General features: G+C 41.9%; 1 protein-coding gene across 1 annotated transcript in view; it reads right to left on the bottom strand.

Moving 5' to 3' along the window:
• Positions 1 to 22,652, bottom strand: part of PALS1 (protein associated with LIN7 1, MAGUK p55 family member) — a 489,281-nt gene that overhangs the window by 237,019 nt on the left and 229,610 nt on the right. The window contains exon 4 of the mRNA XM_086951985.1: positions 14,186 to 14,263. Within this exon, the coding sequence (XP_086808111.1) occupies positions 14,186 to 14,263 (78 nt within the window). The remainder of the gene's footprint in view (positions 1 to 14,185; positions 14,264 to 22,652) is intronic.

Here is a 22,652-nt window from a genome sequence, read left to right on the forward strand (position 1 = left end):
CCGGGCCTCGTTTCAGTAGGTAAGGAGGTTGATCCTTTCCTGTACAACCTTTTACAAACGCCGAAGACTTAATCCTTTGTATTTTGAATTCAGCTGGGTGGTGATTACTAATAAGCTTTTATTCAAGAAAGGTGCATACAATGTATTCATCAAGTCATGGACTCCAATTGTGATGCATGCAAACTAAAAATATTTCTTACTTTAAAAACCAGCCAGATACGTAATTGAATATTCAAAGCTTATACAAAGCCTACAGAAAGCCTATCGCAAGTCTTTAGAAATGCATAGGCCCCCTAATCGTGCTTTAGACAAAGGGAAAATATCTTTATTGTGAAGAAAATTATATATCAAAAATATGAAACTGAAATATCCAACCTGAACACGTCTCCATTCCGTCAGCTAATTCTTGGCAAAAGCACATGTGGCAGCAAGTGAAACTGTGAATATGTTGGAATAGTTCTTCATAAAATTGGGGCACCTATACTTGCCAATGCTTGACCATTCTTCCTGAAAATGGTTCTGTAAAGTTCCTAGGGGAAGGTTGACGGAGAACAACTATTTCATGCCACAAGCAGATTTACCTTTCAGTGCATTTGCTGCGTAACTACCAGTGAGCTTCAGGTTAACACTGTAATGAAAGATGAACTCCTGTCCTAAATACAGCATTCTTGATGAGGAGAGCGGATTTTCTACAAATACTAGTCAGTTCTTTGCAATCCATTCATATCTTCTTATGAGCATCTCGTTCTCTTCCAATAAGAAACATACCCACAAAACGTTGCCGTCACCACTGAGTGATGTTTTCTGGTTTGTTTGTAAAAAAAACCAAGGCCTTACAATTAAGGCAACTTGTTCAATTTTAGTCTTGAAAGATCACAAAACATTGCGATACAGGACTACAGAACAGGCAGCGAATGGAGACAATTGTCATGTGCACAATTGGACCAGTCTCTGCCATGACTACATCTCCTTCAAAACTGCCACTAACTTCTAGTTCCTATCACTCTCAGTCTTGTACAGACATTCAGTTTAGAGAGAATAAACGATCTCTGCATTACTGTGGTGCTACCATATATTTTTCACTTCGTACTAATTGTCTTGACTGGCTCTAAGGGATATTCAATATTTCTAAGGGATTTTTATGCACATCCCCTGATCTGTGCTTTTCCACAACTTCGACCTGGAGTTTGCTTGAAAGTACCTGGGACTCATGGCAGAGCATTTATTTTGAAACAACCTCACCAGATGAGGAAACCTTCAAAGCTCCTGCTCCGCATCCTGCAAGCTGTAGGATATCTAGTGGCAGATGAAGCCTCTACACTGTCCATGATTAGGCTGAACAATATGGGCTCACCATACAGAGGAGGTCGCCACCTGTATAAGTAAAGCTGGGAATGCCGATGGCAGCCTTCAGTGGATAAGTATGAGCAGCTTGGCACTGTGTGTTGGGCGCAGTGCCAGCTGCGTCATGGCCAACTGTGGACAAAGGCTGCAGTTGTGATCCTGCTGGGCCTGAGAAAGCCTCCAGAGTGTAATAGCAGGACACGTTGGGTACAGCCGGGGGAGCCAGATGGGTGCAGACGTTGCACCCCCTTATTGGATAAGGAAATTGATACTGTATCTGGAGCTGCAGCCCGCATAGGCACTAATGCTGGAAGGATAATATCTGGCAATAAAACACAGGGCCTAAATAGCATACTACTCCCAGAATGCACCAGAGAGTAGGGGAAATGTGCTTATGTACTGTCAAGTGAACACCTGCACAGCTAAGCCAATTTGTGGTCACTCTTCCCTCCCGGCTATAAGCTGCTCTTTCGGACATGGGACCACTGGCAGCTAAACATGCTCTTTTCCATGGTCCTTCATTGCTATATTCCTGAACTTTGAAGAGAGAGATCAAATCCTGAAAAGAGCCAGTGAGGCTCCATAGAATATCAAGGCACCACAATATCTACTTTCCAGATTGCACCTAGTCAGTTCAGGAGGCATTTGCCAAGACTAAGATGGACCTACGTGAAGCTGGGATAGACTATGCCATTGCCATTTTCTACACTACTAAACTTAAAGTTAACTTCGAAGGTCGTGCTAACTACTTTACAAAAACAGACGGCGGTCTCAAATGCTGCAAATCAAAGTGTGTAAAAGGCAATGCCAATCCACAGTCGTAAACTCTCACCAGGGCTCTCAATCAAACACTAGTGATGCAAGACAATGAATATGCTGCCTACTTGATATATAGGCCCTTTCATGTTATCTATCCAATACAAAGCTTGGTCTTAAATGGGTAGAATGCTGGATTTCACCATTTGCATTCAATACAGAGCTTGCACAGCCAACTAATTTATTGGAATAAGTGATGGAGGGTGTTCTTTGAAGGTTTACTGCGGTTGCTTTGTTTCACTTAGTGTAATCACCTTTAATCTGAATCTCTGCGCAGACACAAATAGTTGAGAGCCTTTGCATTATACCCCCTTGCATGATAAAGGCTAAATGTGGACCAAGCATAATACTTTCACATGTGTAAACTGGAACGTTTGTGGGCAGAATAACTGGAAAAAGTAGACCAATGTTAGCCTATTTGGATACAATCACGGCAGATGTGGTCAATAGCAAGGGATGCACCTGAACCCTAAGCGATTCATTGCTTCCTTCAGTTCATTTGCCAGGAGGGTAGCAATTTTATTAAGAAAAATCTGATGACTTATAAGATCTGTTGGCTATTTATATTTGTATATATTTGTTATGGTATGGCCTGTCATTTTATAGTATGGTACGGTATTGTATAGTATGATATGGTATGCTCTGTCATTGCATAGTATGGTATGGCCGGTCATGGTATGGTATGGCATGTTATGGTATGGCCATGTTATGGAATGGCCAGCCATTGTATAGTATGGTATGGTATAGTATGGTATGGCCTGCCAACAGGGTGTTACTGCGAATACTGTTTGGCTTGCCATTGTATAATATGGTATGATATGACCCATCATTGTGTATATATAATATGGTATGTCCTGTAATTGTGAAATATGTCACAGTAAAGGTATGGTAACGTATATTATGGTATGGCCTGTCATTGTGTACTATGGTATGGTAAAGCCGGTCATAGTAGAATATGGTATGGCCTTTGTTTGTTGGTATGGCCATTCACAGTATAGTATGGTATGGTAAGTCATTGTACGGCCTGTCAATCTATAGTATAGGATCAATTGACATGGTCTCGTTGTTGTATAGTACGGTATAGTATGCTATGGAATATTATGACCTGTCACTTCAGGGTATGGTTTGATATGCTTTGGAATGGTATTTCCTATCATGATTTGGTATAACCACCCATTCTATAGTAAAATATAATGCAATGCCCTCTCTGCGCTTTATACTACGGGGGATGCTAAAGAGGGGTGTTTAGGGGAAGACAAGTAGGCACCCGGGCTGTGCTCGGAAACACCTTTCTCTGCACAACAAGCTTCCCCTTCCACAATTCATACTGCAGAAGATGCGAACCAGGAGTGTGGGGACTTCTAGGCATCCTGGCTGTGCTCAGAAACACCTCGCTTTGCACCCAATACTGCGGGAGATACTAAGGAGGAATGTGGAGGCTTCTATGCATTAAGGCTGTGCTAATAAACACCACACTCCGCCATCAACAGTAAACTGGCCCTTCCGCTCTTTATGTGGTGGGATATACTAAAAAGAGGAGTGTGTGTATGTGGAGGGCTTTTAGGTGCAATGATCGTGCAATAAACAGCAATCTGTTTCTCTGCGCCCTACACGGTCATTAAAAGGATTAGCTCTTAACAGAAATTGAATTACATTTGGAAAAGATTTTTATTTAAAATATTTCACACCCTCTCATCCCTAGGCCAGACCCCTATGAATGGGACACAATCACCCAAATCCCAAAAGACTCCGGACAGGCTTGATGATGTTAGAATACGTAGATCAGACCCAAAGATAAACAAATTCTTTGTGGGTGAGGCCAAAAGTACCAAGATTATTAATCAGTGAACCCCTATTTCACGCTATTAATCAATGCAATAAGGCGGAAGCCCTGGTGAAGGCCTTGCCCCACTAAATTAAAACGTGTAAATAAGCAGCAGCTGGCACCCGTTGCCCTTGTACTTTTTAAATCAGCACACAAAAGAGAAAAAGTTGCATGGTCAAAGAGCAAGATTGTAACTTGGAGCGTGGGGATAGCAGGGGTGGGTTAGAAGGAAAATACAAGGGAGGCAGTAGAATAAAACATGCACTCTCAAGGAGTGGTTCTAGACAAAGAATTAACAAGCATTTGTAATGCAATAGTTATTGTATAAGTAAAATATAGAGCTATTGGGGTTGCAAATGAGAATGTTTGTTATCTTTTTTCTCAAAAAATATCCTAGTAGTAGCATAACTACTAAAAGAAAATGCATGAAGCAAGAAAAGGGTGCACTACCTTCGCCTGTTACTAGGTGTCCCTGTGGACCCCTATTAGCCATATATGGTACTACCACCTGCAATGAAGAAAACAACTTATTCCCAAGACCGGGTCCAGGCCTGCCTTATTTCTTCCCCAGCAACAGGGCTTGCCGACACACACACTTAGTACAGTAGAGCTTAGTCTGCTTCTGTTGCTGATATCTTGCTCGAACTTGCTGAAATCGATGATGCACACACTGAAATTGCGGAGTGCAGGACGGAGGATGACTTAACACTGCGCAGGCTCAAGAAAATACTCCCGAAAGCAATTCACCTAACGCTGCGCTTTACCTTCAGATTTTTAAAGGTAAAGCGTGGTGTCTGCGATTGTAACAAAAGCAAATAAAGGGGAAAAAATGTGGCGGCAGTTTGTCTTAAAAAAAAAAAAGTATTTACTTATTGAGTAATGGCGGCACGCCCGCTTTTACTTCAGATGTTTAAAGCTGAAGGCCACCGTGCCGCGATCGCTATATAATTAAATATATAGACAAAAACGTTGTGAGGCTGTTATATTTGTTTCTATTTACATTTGAAGCAATTGCGGCACGCAGCACTTTAGCTTAAGATGTTTAAAAAGAAAGTGCGGCGTGTCACCATTGAAAAAAAGTAAATACATGGAAAAGAAATGTGGTGGCCGCCCATGCAACATGTCGTACCTGCTTCAGCAAGACAAACTAAATAGTGCTCACTAACTGTTAATGAAACCGTGAGAGTAAGGACACATGTAAGAGGGGCTGTCCTCATGGGAGGTAACATAAGAAAGGAGTCTTAAGCCTATTCCGGAATCAAAAGCTAGCATTTACAAAAGACAGTAAGAGAAGCCAATTTAAAGATGTGTGGAAAATTGGAGGAGCTTACATAATGTCCATACCAGCCTACAGCATGTCTCGAAAAGACAGCGCAAGCGCTGCCTAGGTGAGACCTAAAAAGGGACCTCAATCCATGGCAATCAGTAGAAGGACACAAATCCAGCAATTAATCAGTACTTGGTCCTTGCTCCATTGAAGGGAGCAGACTAAAGTCAAACAGACGTACCAGCCAATGAGAAGCAAGGAAATCAGAGTGACCATGAGCCAACCAAAGTTAAGTAATGGGTGGGCTAAAAGCCCCTTTTTAGAGTTATGCTTTTGTATAAACAAAAGTCATCGCAAGAAACAGCGCGTGGCCTGTCTCAGGTGAGACGTAAAAAAGGGGATGGGGAAATTTCCAACAAGCACTTTACTTTCAAGAATTGGCATCTTATGATGCATGACTGGCAAGTAAAGTAATGTCATAAATAAGTGACTGCGAGATGGAAAGTGAGAAAATTGCAAAGAGGTGAAGGGCAATACAAATAATGAAGTAGATGAAACAGGACATTGGTCTATAACTGATCTGGTACCAGATTGTGCATAGAATATGTTAGAATGGTAAAGTGTGTACTTTGATTGCCAAAGGCCTCATATAGGAACTAGGGATGTAGAATGAAGGACTGTGTGAAGGTTGTTGTGTGTGCATAATAGTGTGTATGGGGCTGCTACTAATCTGCTCACCACCCTGGTAAAGTGGCACTACACTTCAGCTTTAACTAGTAATTCAGAAGTAGACTATTTTAGAAGCTTTTACCACAACAATGAGAATACTGTGAAGAAGTGGGCCTGGAAGCAATTGACCTGGGCAACTGGGGCGCCTCTCCTATACTCCTTGGCCCTTCCATTAGCGGGAAACCTATGGATTCCCATTACACAGGAGGCGACCGTGAAACGCACCCTAACTAAATTTGAACTGGCAACATTTGGGGATGTGTTCCCCAATGGCCATGTCTGTTCATGGAGGCTACATTTATGGATCAATTCATACTATGCTGGCTGCAAAGAGCACTAAGATCGCAGGTCCCCAGCTACCCTATAGAACCACCAGACTTCCCACCTTGACACTCCTAATCAAGGATAGCAGCGGGGCGCACCTTATATCTAAAATGTACAAGGCCACTATTGCACTGCTCCCAGCTAGTGATGAAGGGGTTCGACAGGCATGGGAATGGTACTTGGGTCAACCCCTCATGAATATACAATGGCGCTTCGGTTGCGAGCAAATACGTAGAGTATCCTTTAACCACAAACATAAGATATTACACTTTAAGTACTTGCTACGGGCTTATATTATCCCTGCTAGGGTTCACGGCATGGATCCCTCCCGATTACACATATGCCCCGGTGATTTACCAGATGGCAGATGTCGCACACATTTTTTTTGTAAAATATTTTTATTGCCATTTTTTAATATTACATGCAGCACATCTTTCATTGCCGACGACTTTTAGCATTCAAATGATTCCGCTTGGGAACTACTAATTATGACACACCAACCTAGGGGTTGAAGGATAATATGCCCTGCCTTGTGTTTAAACCGTGAATAAACGTGGGGTAGAAAAACTGGGATGCCCTGTGCCGTATGTTGAAGATTGCACATTGGGGAACCCCTGAGTGCCGAACTATTGTGGGATACCATGATGTTCTTACGCCGAGTCGGACTGAGGGAGGGGGAGGGACCACGCTAAGAGCTTTCTGCGCGGGAGCCCGTTGACGATTCAATGACCACTAATTCGACTGACCCACTGGGTGTATGGGCCTGTTGCATTCCCGCACGAGCATCCCCTGGGGTTGTAGAGGGCCTAGGTGAACCACCCCCGGCGTTCCTGCCGCTACCGCCGTTTCCTGTGTAAAGGAGTGAAGCAGAATGGCCGATGACATGGAAATTGGATGTTTGCGAATTCCTTGGGCTTCCTCCCCCCACAGGATTCCTTCTTCCGCTGCACCCCACTTCTTGACTGCACCCACCCACGCCGCTTGGGGGGGGGGGGGGGCGTCAGGCGCCTTCCAGTGCATTGTGATGCACTGCTTGGCCAGGAGGAGTACTAGGAAAGCAAAGCGCATCTCGACCTTCATGTGCTTGCGAGGCAGATGTCACACACATGACATGGACATGTGACAAGGTGGCCCAATTGTGGATGCAGGTGTTCGAAGAACTGTGACATATGACCAGCTCGCCCATTTCCCTTACGCCCTTGATGGCACTGCTGGGATATGTTAAGGACCTCCCCAAATCCTCCCGGCGCTTCTGCGCATTAGCATTGTTATTGGCCAAGGGAGTAGTCGCAATACACTGGGGGAATAAATACTCACCAACATTGAAAGGGTGGATGTTTAGCAAGTCATACTTCAATACTAACTGAATTATACGCCCAGTGGCAACCCCCAGCTTCTAGGCCACTTGACATATGGCTACCCTTTAGATCCTACTTATTAGCACAAACATCGGTAAGCTCACAAACCGAACAGGGCTTCTCATCGTGGCACTGCATGGAATGAACTGTGGGGACACTCACCAAGTGTATATTACTGTTTTTAACTTACGGACAATTATTTTTGCCATAAACTCAGGGTAGAAAAAGATGTATATAGTTGCGGCTGCTATGTACACATATGGATCAAAATTGTAATGTTTGGTTTTATGGGAAATATAAATAAAGCTTTGAAAAACAAAACAAAACAAAAAAAAGAACAGTGTGCATACTTTGTCAGAAAGATAAATAAAGGAACTTTTACATCTACTCAACTGCTGCAGACAGAGAAAAGCGTGACCCCCTGACTTTTTTTTAGGCCTTGCCTACGACAGTGCATGCTGTCTCGCTTGTAAGAGATATTTTATACAACAAAGGGCTTGCAGCTCGCCCATTACTTAACATTTATTGGCTTCATTGTAATTCTTATTTCAGCCTTCTATTTGGCCAGCACCTGTTGAACTTCACTTCGTCTTCTTTTGGCTGGAGCATGGACCAAGTACTGATTGCTTCAGCTTGATTTTTGCCCTTCGGTTGATTGTGCTATGATTAAGGTACTACTACTATTTTTTGCCATCACTGGTATCATTGTTGAACCTCTTACCATTTGTAGCTATGTTTAACAATGCTGCACGCACTTCAAATAAGCCCTTTTCTCCATTGAAATGGGGGTCTATAGTGACAATAGATGTTATATGCTTTTATTGTGACTGGTTGTTATTTGCTTCCAAATGTATTTTCACTAACAGATGGACATGGGCGCAATCGCTTTCTATATGTGCTGGGGGGTTGTGACAAATTTTACTTTTGTTCTTTTTCACTCAGGAGGAAGATGAACTTATTTGCTCAGAACCACAGGGTTATTGCGCTGAGAGCTAAAAAGCATTGGCAAAGCAAACAGGTTGCGCCTTTGAGAATATTGGCTCTGCCATTCCCTTTTGTTCATGCTCTACAGCAGAGGTCTTCAAACTGGTAGGCGGCCCTCCCTGCGGGAGGGGCCTTAAGGGACCTCACTGGGGGGGCACCAGTCTCTGGCCAAGAGAAGCATCATGCTTTGTTTTAAGTGTTAAAACATGAGCAACAGTACCTTGTAACGGGCCACCAATAACAACTTTTGTCATATATATCCTGACTAGGAGTGCGTGTCAAAAGGGGTAACAGAGCTTAACTGCAATGTTTAAATATGTTTAGACATATTTAAACATTGCCAAGTTAGCAGACTAATTGTGAAAAAATTAGGATTCTTTTTTACAAAGGACACACAGCATTAAGAGGTTTGAAGACCACTGCTCTACAGCATGGGCATTGCTGACTTTGGCAATGAGTTGTAGCCATGCTGTTTAGCACTGTGGCAGTGCAGCATTGCAAAAATAATATTAATAAAAACGGAATATGCTGCATCCAGGGCTAATGCACTTTATGACCACTTAAAAAAAAAGCGCAGCACATTAGCCCCGGCTGCGTCACAGCACTTTTTAAAATGAATTTTTAGCAACAAACCAAGGCATCCGTGCTGCTGTACAGCATGGCTACAAAACTCTGCCAAAACCAATAGTTCACATAGGCGAGACCTATTGGCTTTGCCAATGCTTGTTACACTTCTGATTAAGGAATATCCCAGCAAGGTTCTATGTAAATCACAGTCTCAACAACATATACATCTCCTGCCATCATTACCTGTACGCCTGGGTACTTTTTAAAGAATCTATGAGCACTAGGAAATCTTTCTTACAACATGCTCATATTAGTAGAACTCACAAAACCTCTGATGTTTACTTGATTTTTGGCACTTAAGTTCGGGCTTGTATAGCTAGAAGGTATTAATACTTCATCATCACATTTCATTTTTGTTTTCAATTCAGTACATTCTGCCCCTTCCAAGGAAGCAAAGGCGTTCATAACCATTATTAATGAAGCAGAATACTAATGGCATAGAGCGCCTAATGTCCCAGGAGCTACTACAAACCCCATCTGTCAGAATCTCATCCTACACACACATTGTGACCTAAATCCATGTAGAAAAAGATTGCCCCCTTTGGGATAATATAAAATCAAAACACAGTAGGCGATATAACGGCCTATTACCCCACGAGATATTATTTATAAAGGAAACTCAAAGGGCAATATTTTTGTGGGCAATTTGTAAGACACACTATTCATGTTGGTGTGGCTCACTGGTTAGAGGCGGCAGACCCGGAAGCAGAGGACGGCCCGGAACCAGGGTTCAATTCCCGACGCGGCAGGATCGTGGACCAGGGTCAGCGGACTCGATAATTCTCGCCTCGTGCCTACTCTAACCAGGGATCACACTCTGCAACTCTGGGAATTAGCTTGCCTCATCTCCACAACGGCCCCCCACATACGCCGGGGATGCCTGGTTTCACCTTGGAGATACCCAGTAGGGACCATCTCACAGGAAAAGCCAGGACGGGTTCCCCAGCGATCTACAGCGCGAAGATACCCCATGTGGGGTGATTCATACGCTTTACAAGACATCATTACATTACATTACATTACATTACATGTTGAGCGATATTTGGGACAACAATATTCTGACATCTAAGTTGCTGTACCTTTGCAATGAAGGAGGTACTGAAACAGACCCAAGCAGTAGACCTCTATGGCTCATGCTGCTTATTTGGGATGTAATAAATCCCATTCTAAATCGGATAGTTGGCTGCAGTGTGACTGGCGAGGTGTGTGCATCAACCAGTCAAGCTATTGGCAAGTACAGAACAAGCATTGGCATAGCCAACAGGTCTCGCTTTTGGGACCTTATAAGTGTTTAGTTATGCAGCACAATATCCTTGGTGCAACAACATGAACTGTTCCATGGCTAAACACTTATAAGGTCCTAAAGGTGAGAACTATTGGCTATGCAAATGCTTTTTTTCAGCATGGCATGGTCCAAGAATTGATTGCTTCAGTTTGATTGCTGTCCTTCTGCTGATTGCGCTGTGATTGTGGTACTACTCTTATTTCTTTTTCTTCCCTGTCATCCTTGTTGAACTTTTTGCCTTCTGTAGGATAGATATGTTTTACTATGCGACACACACTTAAAAGAACCCCTTTTCTTCTGAAGACTCACCTCGTTACAGAACAGTACATCACAATGCATTGACAGTTGACAATTTAGCTTAGTCGCCGAATTTAGGCTTGCCGTTGACCATGTACATGTTGCGCTGACTGTAAGCTCCGTTTGAGTTATAGAAATTCTATATAGATATAAACATTAAAGTACAATAATCAAAAGTTACGTGATGTCACTTCCTGTGGTGAGAATTATGACATGCAACTGCACAATCACCAATTAAAACAACATGTAACGGCAACAACCTCTTTAGACCGATCATTTGACTCAGACTAGTGGTGACATATGTGACTCTCAAAATGCGCCTTGTCTGGCCTGGCTGTCCCATAACAGTTTTACAAAGGACATTGCACGTGTCTTGAATAGAGGACACGACCATGTAAGTTACGGCTGTTTAACTTTACTGCTCTATGGACCGTACACAGAAATCTTGGCAGAGTGAACAACAAACTTACCCCAGTTAAAAATGGAGTACAACACTCTCTCCACTATACCTTAAGATGAAAAGTGGAGCCAGCTACCAAGTAACCAACTAGCGTGCACCTTACATTGAGATGTACATCCTTCCTGGTCTACTTCCTACAGATGCAGAAGAAGCTATTAGCTTGCGACTTCAAGCAAAATCACCTGCTTTGTTTATCTAGCAGCAAAGGTAAGACCGCACTAACACGCGAGCGCTAAAGGATCGCGCAAAAAGGCAGCCATCTTATAATAGTGTGAATCCTATTAAAATCTTACAATGAGTTACAATAAAATAGAAATGACTTGCAAATCCAGAGCAATAGCAAGGGCTTCACTTCCACTTCGAAGAGGACGCCTATAGCACGACGGAATAATTATTTTGATTTCCTACCCTTCATCTGTTCGAGTGTGCATTTTATTTACAGACTTGCATGCCGGTGCACGCTACAGTCAAGGTATGAAACCACTGTGTTCACTGAGTGATACGATCATGTGTTATTAAAAACGTCTGATACAAACTGTAATGTGTTCTTGTAAGGTGCATAGTCCTTCAAGACGCTTTATGGACGGATCTGAGGTGAACGGAGAAACTTGAGAAGTAGCATGTATTCTGCTGTGAAGGAATACACTGTGGTCTGGTTGCTATCTGTAGTACCAGAAAACAAACAGTTTTGGTTTGAAAGGGGCTAGGCTATGCAGTGAAGTCCACTGCAGGATCTCAAAGTCAGCGGCTTCCTCTATTTAGAAGATATTCTTAGGTAGATGGAATTTTAGGACAAAAGAAAATACTATCATTGCCTGAACCTGTAAGGTTTCCATCCCCTGTGAGACAGCACTGCTATACAATGAAGTCTGGTTAGCTGCATAATTCTACCTACGAACACAACATTTCCATATTATATTTTTCAACCCTACCTATTCAATGTAGATGCTTTGTCAGAATATATGACGGAGTTTTGACTTGCTATCGGAAAAAAGATATATGAAATGTAGAAGTTTAAATAAATAACAAGGTAGAAGACAGACAGTTTGAAGGTGCAGTTTCTCAATTGTCTACTTCACAGATTGTCTTTTAATCATTTTAAGAGCAACTGAGCATAACCGATCGTTTTTTAGCAAAGCATATTTTGTGAACATTTTCTTGGGGGATAGATAACCTCCCCAAGCTGATTTGCTTGCTGAAAATGTATTTCAGGCACTACCCCGGACCCCTTTCAAAGATCGCCACTAATTCCATCCCTAACCTGGCTGCTCTGTATCTCCACTTTGCGGCGATTGCTAACTTATGCATTGTAGATAGGTTAATTCTTATAGGGCTCTATGTATACCAAACCCCAAGTTTGAATACACATAAACAGACTTGTTATTTTAAGTTTCTTTCAAAATCTAAAGTGACAATTGCTCAAGAAACAAAAAAAATTAAGGAGTCTTTGATATTCTAAGTAAGCAGCAATTGAGACTCCATACACCAAAACAGGAGGATACAAAATTCACAGTTGCACGGCACTGCCTCCTAGACAGGCAAACGTAGTCGCAATACTGGTATGATTTTCATGTCACTTGAGACGTTTTATTACCACATAGGGAATCAAAAGGAAACAAGCAGTCTAAAGATGTTCGACCATTAGTACCTTATGAAAACAGATTGTTTACAATGAACTATATCAGAAAATATGGCTACGAAGAGTAGACATTTTTCCACTATCACTGAAGTTTCATCGCTAAGAGCATACTTTACGATTTAGAGTAAACGGGTCTAAAACGTTTTCCCAAAAATAATTAAAAACAAATGCCTCAAATGCTCGTATTTCCGGAGTGTTAAAGATAATAAGCAGATCGCCTTGCATGTGTTTTGTCAACAGACTAGCGACTGCCATGCGTTTTTTTTCGTTCTAAACAGCTGTACTGCTGTCGGTGTGACACCCGAACTACCACACCAAGGTGGCAGCTACTCTGTTCGTCATCAAGCTATGCGGTATATACGGAAGTAAAGCGGACTGGGGCGTGGCAACCTTAGGGAATGAGTGGATCCATCCATATTGGATCAGGAGTATTTCGTGGCTTTGTCATGTTCGCAGCAATCTTAAAACTAGATGGCTAGTCGGCTGACGCTACACCGTAAAAAAAAAACGAGCATTGGCAGTGCGGCCGTAAAAGTAACACTGCGCGGCCGTGAAAGAGAAATTCATGGCGTTCGCGGCGAAAGCGAAAGTGATCGCAATACCGCACTCTGTGCAAAGCACGCAAGGGAGGCGCGCGCACAGTTATTGGAGAGGCAGAGGGTGGCGCGCATGCTTGTGCTCGTCACTGCAAGCTGGTGGGCGCTTTGGTAGCACTTCCAAAAGCCGCTTACTAAAAGTCTCGCCAGAGCATCACATGCACTGGCTCAGGCGAGACCTAAAAACATGGAGAAAAAGAAATATGAGCATGCAAGAGGACCACTTATACCACAGTCATAAGATTCTAAAAAAACATCAAACAGGTTGCAGAAAAGCATTAACTCTTCACAAAAATGTACTCATCCAATGACATCAAAGCTATGCGTCAAATAAGTGCAAGAGGTACATTTAAATCAGAACCGCGTGTGATATTCGTAAACCCCTTTACAGAAGGCACTTGCATTTGTGAAAAGAAAGCATTTTTATAACATTGCTTCAGAATAGGATTATGACATTGCAGAAATAAAATTAGACAGTAATGGGTTACCAAAGGTAAGACCTCAAGGTAAGATTTTTGACTTCTTTAATAAATTCAAATGTAGGGACCTAAGAGGGTATTAGAAAAACGGACAATAAAAAGGCATGCATCACAAACAGAAGCATTACTGAAACAGCACTACATACAAACAGTACCTGAACATGGGGGGCATTTAACAAAGCATTGAGCTCCTGTCCATCCTTCCGGTGGCTTGATTTCAAAACATTCTGCACCTGAAAAGGATCGACAAACAGGATTTTTAAGTATTTTTTGAACCCAAAACGTGTATTATCATGCAATAAAACTGTTGCGCCATATGAGGCGGGTGTAATATGCCAGTTTTGAACTATCGAATTTAATTCTCTGCACTCCAATTGCCGTGGACATGGTACTCATTGTGTTACACGTGTGACTCTCACAACCCGGGAAACAACTATTCTTACCTACATGTGAAGAGACAGCAGTTTGTCCAGTTCCTTTTTAGGTCTCACAGACCTGCGTTGCAGCGCGCATGCACTGTCCGCTCTGCGAGGCTTCTTGTAATCGGGACATTTCAGAAGAGGAGTTTAAACCCCGTCCCTTCTTTCCATTGGCTGGCGCCATCGTTCATGCTAAACGGTGGCTTTTCATTGTGAAGGAGGCTTCTTAGTCCCTCTTTGTTACCGCCCTGTCTCCTTTTGGCCCCGCCCATCCGGACTGGATCGTTTTCTTCCGGCGTTACACGGTCTCCTTTATAAGTCTGTAAGCACTCTTTTCTTTACATTTTCAGCGCAGTCCGCTTCAGCTGCGCTTGTTTTGTTTTTGCAATGCTGCTGAGCGCGGCTCCCGCTTCAGGGACACCACACTCGTTTTTTTTAGTTTATATATACTTTAAGACTGAGCGTGGCCTTTACTTCGGGGACACCGTGCTCAGTTCATTTATTTATTATTAAAAACGTTATCACTGTTTATTTTATTTTTTTTGATTTACAAAACGAACTGAAAGAATAACAATAGCCACGTGACCTTGGAGCAGAGCTCCACCCCTACCCATTTCCTCTTTTCTTCTTGAGGAAAGTTAGAGGCTGAATTGTATGCTGACTAGTTCACACAGCCTTTTACTATGGGCTGGAACTCTCTGGCATATATTTATTTATTTGCATATATTTTATTAACAACATACAAAACAATTTGAAAATCCTATTGATTATACTAGAACCATGAACATAAATAAGTACAATATTGAATTGCCTAATCTGTGCATATTCTGTGGTCAGAACGTATATGATATTGTTTCACAAAATTCTGAACAAAAAACACTTTTTATTTGGCAGTATGGCACAGTCAATTTCTCCTATCACTGCGAGCTTCGTTATTAAATGCATCGCCAGTGACAACTCCTGAAGTGTGTTGCAAATTGAATTAAATGTAAAGGCCTGCATTCTGTATCCAGTGTGAATCACACACTTTAACCCAGTGGGGCGTAAATTGGAACGAGGGCACTTTGTACTCCCGGTCATTACGATATCCTACTACACTATCTGGATTTACCAAGCCTGTCTGTTCCTGGGTTAATGCATACATTGCATCCTCCTTAAGTCGGCCTAAGTGGCACTTTGCGTGCCCATACCGATCAGCTGTACTCCTGTCTAACGCTTAATCAAAACTATACCATTCCTCTTTAACCCAAAAATGCCATTTGTGTGAAATAAAGTGTAACATATTTTTCTTCATTTTTTGAAGGCTAAAGAAGTACCAGGAAAACTACCTACCTATTGTGTTGTGCATTCTCACATGGTTTGAGCACTTGCAAATTTGTTTGGTGTATGTGAATGTTCATCTGGGAAATGTGACAGTCTAAAGAGGCATTGTCCTAATCTTCAAGGCGCCAATACAGAGGAAAATCAGTTATTGAATTGTTGATGCTAATTCATTCCAAGTTTTTGTTGGCCTAAATTACTGCTACACATTGTTAGCGCTATTGCACAAAGTGAATTAATTAAATTCTTCAATGGCAAAACTTTTTGGGTCTGGCTTGACACCACAGCGGTCACCTGACATAATGTGATCAACTTAAGGAAAGGGCCTTCAGGAGTACTATCGAGAGGTGCTTTGGCTCTGCTCACATGTTGGTGGTAGCCAGGAGAACATGTTTAGGTCGAGGCTGGACAGTGCATACGCTGCAGCGAGGCATGCAGTATTGGAGTTTGGCTTGGAAGCCCCGCCTACTCTCCTCCCATATTTTTAATTGGCTTGTGTCATTGTCCTTCTTAAACGCTGGCTTCCGAGTCGTTAATAGGCTTGTTAGTCCCTCCTTGCTACCACCTTGTTTGCATATGTTACCTCCCATAACGACTGGACCTTTTACGTGTCTTATTACACCGTCTGGTTCATCTTGGCTGTGAGCACTATTTGGTTTAATAATTTGCCCCTATACCACCCACTACGTCGCAGCATGCAAATTATTTTAATGACTAATGGCGATCCGCTTTAACTATAGCAGCCGCGTTTCTTTCTTAATTTATTTTAGCAGCGCGGTCCGCTTTAAGTATAGTGGCCATGCTGACAAATATATTTATTTTTTGTTTGCTAGTGCCTAAGCAGCGCAGGCCGCACCCTTTTCTTTAGCCCAGCTGCGTCTAAAGAAAAGTGTTCACCTGCTATTAAAGTGAAAGAACGGCATTGGGTGCTTTTACAAAAAAATATCTGTTTGTCAACTTAACAAACAGATGCTTTTTTTGTCAGAACGTCCCATCCCGTAATTTCACTTTAATGTCGACCACGCCCCTTTCTTTAGACGCAGCTTGTCTAAAGAGGGGGGCGGCCTCCATGAATGTGAAAGCACAGCATAGGCGCTAGTAATTTGCAATGCAATAGGTCTCGCATTTGCTTGAGTTTAAGCAATTGCTTTGCCAATAGCTCAAACTCTTGTAAATGCGAGACATTGTCACCACCTGTTTCTTACCATTTTTATTTAAATGTAATTTCCCTGCTGCACCACTCACTTTTAGGTCTGCCTGGCCAGCACAGCTGTCTCATGGACCTATTATTGCCATTTCTTTACAATATACATGGAGTGTGCTTTGACTTCCCCTCAAAGGAGCAGTACTCTCGCCCCTCTTGCTACTGTCAACGTTACATTGCCAACGGAGGAGTGCTTGAATTGCAATGCATAAGGGAATGTTTAAATCTGAAAAAAGAAACTAAATCTTCACATATTCAATTCTTATACCATGCATTCATTGTATACAAGACTCAATCCTTTCATGTTTTTCTTTTCTTTTTTTACTGCAGTGGGCTTTTATTATTGGTTTCGTCTGGGCTTTCTTGTAAGCCATGAATATCATCACTTTTATCAAAACCATTAACACCAAACCCATTACCAACACCACCATTAACACTACAACAGCATGTCTGCATGCATTTCCACTTCAAAGTCATTCCTATTGATGTAGTGTAGTTCCTATATTCCCAAAAGGCTCCGCGCATTGGAATAATATATCCTATAGATTTGACGTAGGACTGAGGTCAACTAGGTCTCTATCGAATATACTAAACTTAATTGTGTGTGTGCGCCACCTAACTCAGAGGTCACTATTTATTTATTTTGAAAGTTTTATATAGCGCGGACAAGATCTTTGCAGATATCAGAGCGCTTTACACAGAAGGGGTACATGAGGGAGCATAGTCAAACAGATAAATCAGAATCATGTAAATCAATAATACAAGTAATACTTTCTCGAATACGCAAGAAGGGATTCGTTTCTGACAACCGCATAAACATGACAACTTTGTTTCCCAAGAATAAAAATATATCTCTCAGAGTCGCGGAAACCATAGATAAGTATTTCACTCAGTCAATGGTGCATGCTTCGTTTCTACAGAGTTGCAGAGAAATAGTGAGACTGGCGTTTTCAATAAAAGGGTTTATTGAACAGTCTTCTTTCTCATGCAAGAGAGGTAAACTGCTACAATTGTTATGCAGAATGCAAGGTATAATGCGTACAGTGTAAACAGTAAAATGAAATAATACTGTAAGAGCATTGTATGGTTTCTAAACCATATAAAAATACATACATGAATAACAGACTAAAATACTCAACTGGTGCTTCTAAAATACGCCTACCCCAATGTACCTAACCTAAGTCTAGTACGAGGGAAGAAGTAAGTATTGTGTAGCATAGGTTTTAGTTCTTTTGCCAAGAATCTACCAAAGGTTTCTCTAGGTTCTAATCAGCTCCGTACCTTGTTAGAATGAAGGAGGTCTGGTATCTCTTTCTCAAGACTATTTCCCCGCAAGGGGCGCCGGAAACACTGGAGCTGGATTCTCTGCAGGAAAAAGGCAGCTTTCTAATCAGAGCATCAGCTGGAGAGTCGGCTTCCTTCTGCACTTGCTATAGCGAGCTGCGTCGGGCAAGTAGGTCTTCGACCTGCTCCGAACCACCGTATCTTGCTATAGCAAGTGAAGGTATATTTATACCTTGAAGGTGTTTAGGAATGCGATAGATTGACGTAAAGTCGGGCATATGAACGTCAGGAATGAACCCCTGGGGAATAGTTGTTCATTGTAAAGTAAGTGAGTTCTTGGAGAAATCAATATTCGAACAAGGGGAAGTCCCCGACTGCTTAAGCTGGTTTTCCAAGAAGTCGTTGTGACGTGTGGAAGTAGCCATGCCTGTATTTGGGTAGCATGGGCTATGCCTAAATAAGGGCTTTATTTCTATGCCTATATAAGGGCAACATGAATTGTACCTATATAAGGGCATGATTCGGGAAAATTCACTCTGAGCTTAAAACGCCACACAACATTGGCTTTGACAATATTTGCTATTAATATGTTTATTTGTAACATGTACTAACGTGACTAAACATACCACAGCAGAGAAGTGAAAGCAGAGGTGCAGAACATACATCATCAGCTAACTGAACAGCAGACTAAAGTTGACATAATAAAAAAGCTTTGGGGGAGAGTATGAGAGTGCTAGAGTTTCCTTGAGGCAAAAAACACAAATGTACCTTTGTGTTTCTCTTACAACCACAGAGACTGCTGACTTACCAAATGATTTTAAAGAGGCATGCTTCAGTCCCGGCCTTTAGGTCTTCCAGAGGGGCTGCTTACCAAAAAACAGTAATGATTATGGGGTGCCCAAGGATTCCACTATTGAAGAAGAGGGTATTGAGATGACAGTGCTGAAAGATTTGAGATTCAGGAGGACAGTTGTATCCTGGTTTTCTCATACATGTGAAGAGAAGCCAAAAGGAATGGACTCTTAGAAATTCATAAGGTACAACTGAAATTGGGGGAGACTATGGTCAGGATAGAACCTAAAGAAGGGATACAAATGAAAATAAAGCAACTTTACCTCCAAGGAATAACCAAAATATTCCTAGATAAAACAGAACAAAAAAGAGAATGGTTCTCAAATTATTGGGATTAAATTGAATGTGAACAGTTTAGGAATCTTCGGAAACGTCTATGTATAGCTAGATTAGTCTTCCTACTGCCTCCCCCGGCCACTTCCACAATTTACAAAATAAAAAAGATTTGTATTAAGGCAGATGAGCACTAAGGGGAGTTTGTAATGAAAATACATCACAGCTCTGAATAAAGAGGCTGTCTCGTAGGCACAAATGCTGTTCGAACCAATCCACTTGGATATGGATTAACAATTTATGATCAGTAATTAGCACTGATACCAAGACTATTGCTACCGAGATTCATGACAGTGAAGACCACACTTAACAAAAAATTGTGAAACATTAAGTGTTACTCCCAGATGTCCTCAGTGTGGTCTGTAAAACGGCAGCATTTACAAATGCCTTTTTCTCCTGTCTTTTCCGTTTAAATAGGAAGAAAACGACATTTTCTTAACGGAGAATCGACTTTGTTGTTGTTCGCAGAGGCATTAACAGAGTCCCTGCTTCTGTCACCAATATGTGTACATCTTAAACGCACAGAGGAAAGCAGGCATGGTGGCATTTCCCCAGGCCGGCTCATTTTACACCAGTGTTAACCACTGACCTTTATATGCCATTAGTCACAATTAGCCTTTCTTCATTGCCAATTCCGAGACCTAGATCAGCAAATCATTATGCCATGTCATATAGGCATTTAAGTAGCATTAAAATCCTTTTTAAAAAGCGGAAGGATGGAGAAAAAAATATGTGTGATCCCGGTTTGAATCCCATTAAATGGTCCTGCAGCATCTTTCAGTGCACCAATTTCAATTGGGAAATCACGGTTTACACAAATGTTGTATCTAACACGATCCGGACCTTAGCTGCTGCTTAAATCACAAATCAACATCATAGCAGGGCACTGCGGTTTCCATCCTACAAGGGCATTCCAGACGTTCTGCTGTTGTGGAAAGTCCCAAGCAAGTGAAAGCGCATTTCTTGAACACAAAAGTCTCCGAGTTCTTGGCGACAATGAGACAGAAGTGTTCCGTAGGTGTCATATCCACTCAAAGGCTGGAGTGATGCGGGATACCAAACCAAGGTCACAGAAGCATGAAAAGTCAAATTATTTTTAAGGGACTCAGAGGAGGTCGGGACTAGCTTGCCAAATCAATTAAAAGTATTTTCACACTGGATATCAACCTGCTTCCCCTGTATGCGAAACTACAAAAGAACTGTTGGGCTCCTGCCAGAAACTTAAAGGCAACTACTAGGGAAGATGTTTATTTCTTACAAAAGCACTAGATGTAAGCAATATGGACCTGAAACACGAGCTCTGGGACAGCAACAGGTGATCTTCAACGGGACAGGACAGGCATGATTTTACAGAAACCCATACCAACATTACATACTACATTAGCAGCACATGTAGTATGGTTAATACCAGAAAGTGGAAGATTGAAAATGTGAAAATCACATCTGAGTTTATTACAGACATACTGTCGGAAGATAGGAGTAAATAAGCAGCAATGGGGTCGAGGGGCGGGGGGTGAGGGGGGTGGGGGGGGGAGGAACTGAATTCTATGTATTAGTTTTAAGTATGTTAGAATTTTACTGATAAATATAGACGGTAACTTGTTTCTGCAGCAGGTGATTCCTCCAGCTGAGGCGCATGCCACAGGTGGGAGGAAACTACTTCATGCAAATAAACAAGGCCTTTCTAGTCAAGATCCTGGTATCATATGAACCACTTCACATATAGCTTATTATATGGCATTTGCATTCCATGCCCTGTAAAGAAAATGGGAAGAACAGTTTTCTGCAATAAAATAAACACAGACTTTTAATAATATAAAGAAACACTTCTGTATTTGCTGTCTGTTATTATTGTTAAGTGGCCTTTAATATTGAATATACATTTGATCATTCTCCTTATAGGTCACTCCCTTCGGCGGGGATTCTATTTCTCTGCCTCCCCAAGCTGCATCAACAGTGCAGAGCATACATAAGGCGCATAGATAGTTTGGGAATATCAATGTATTTAGGCAAAAAGCCTCCGATATACCCTTTACCGGAGGAGGTTTCTTAGGCGCAGAAGGCCCAACGTCCCCATTTAGCACATAAGAGAACCGAAACTCAACACGCCTCTATTCTATTAAGGAATGGACAATTAAATATGTAAATACAGTCTCTATCTCATTTCGGAGACGAACAAAAAATGGAGAACACTGGCCTGATGACCACAGAGAAGAGAAACTCCACTTTGCAAATGGGGAAAGCCCACAGTCTCAGAAACACTGGGGGAATTCAACGAACACCAGATTTTTGAAAAATGGTCAATAGTACTGCAAGAGTTCCCCACACGGTAAATAATTCCTACTTTAAAGAAAACACTTGGGTAGCTTACTTTTGATCACACCTCAGACTCACTCCCAGTGATCCAAAAAAGCAGCTTTTAGTACAAGGAACAATAAGCCTCAAAATAATGCCAGGAAAAATCAAGATTTAAACATCTCGACTGTCTCAGCAAGTGTCCTGAGCACTATGGAGGTATTCAATAGAGAAGCAACCCTATTGTTCTCACAGACCCAAATTACCAAGTAAATTGTGAAAGGTCATCGTGAGAGAGCATCTGGGCCCAAGGGCATCCCACAGGAGAGTTAAAAGCTCAACCCATCATAGTGGGCCACCAAAATGTCCCCAGAATGTAACCATGCACTGCAGATCGAGGCTGTACGTGACTCTTAGAGAGGCTCCAATATTAACCTGATTCATAAAGAGGGCAACATATCACTGGAGAATTTCAGATTGATAGCGATACTCGACAACAAAGACAAATACTTTGCCTCCCTGCTTCTTCAAGACTTAACAACTTGGCAGAGGAGAAGAACATAATATCAACAAACAGAAACTGGCTTCAGCTTAGGAACAGGCACCACAACTAACATCCTAGCACTTTCACTCTTCATTGGGGCGACCATAACTACATATATGCTTTGTAGACTTCCAGTCTGCATTTGATGGCGTCCAGAGTTATAAACTGTGGGAGAAATGTGTAAAATTGGAAATTCCAAGCTCCCTTTTCAGGGCCATTCAATTGTTAAACGTTAACACATGGGTGAAAATAATAATAGGCAATGGCCCCAGTCTATATTGGAAAGCTGGCACCCATTCAGGGTTGAAACAGGGGTGTCATTTAGCACCTCAACTACTTAATCTATTTATGACAGACCTGACTGAAGATCT

Source organism: Lissotriton vulgaris, unplaced genomic scaffold, assembly GCF_964263255.1.
Source record: "Lissotriton vulgaris unplaced genomic scaffold, aLisVul1.2 SCAFFOLD_817, whole genome shotgun sequence".
Taxonomy (NCBI): Eukaryota; Metazoa; Chordata; class Amphibia; order Caudata; family Salamandridae; genus Lissotriton; species Lissotriton vulgaris.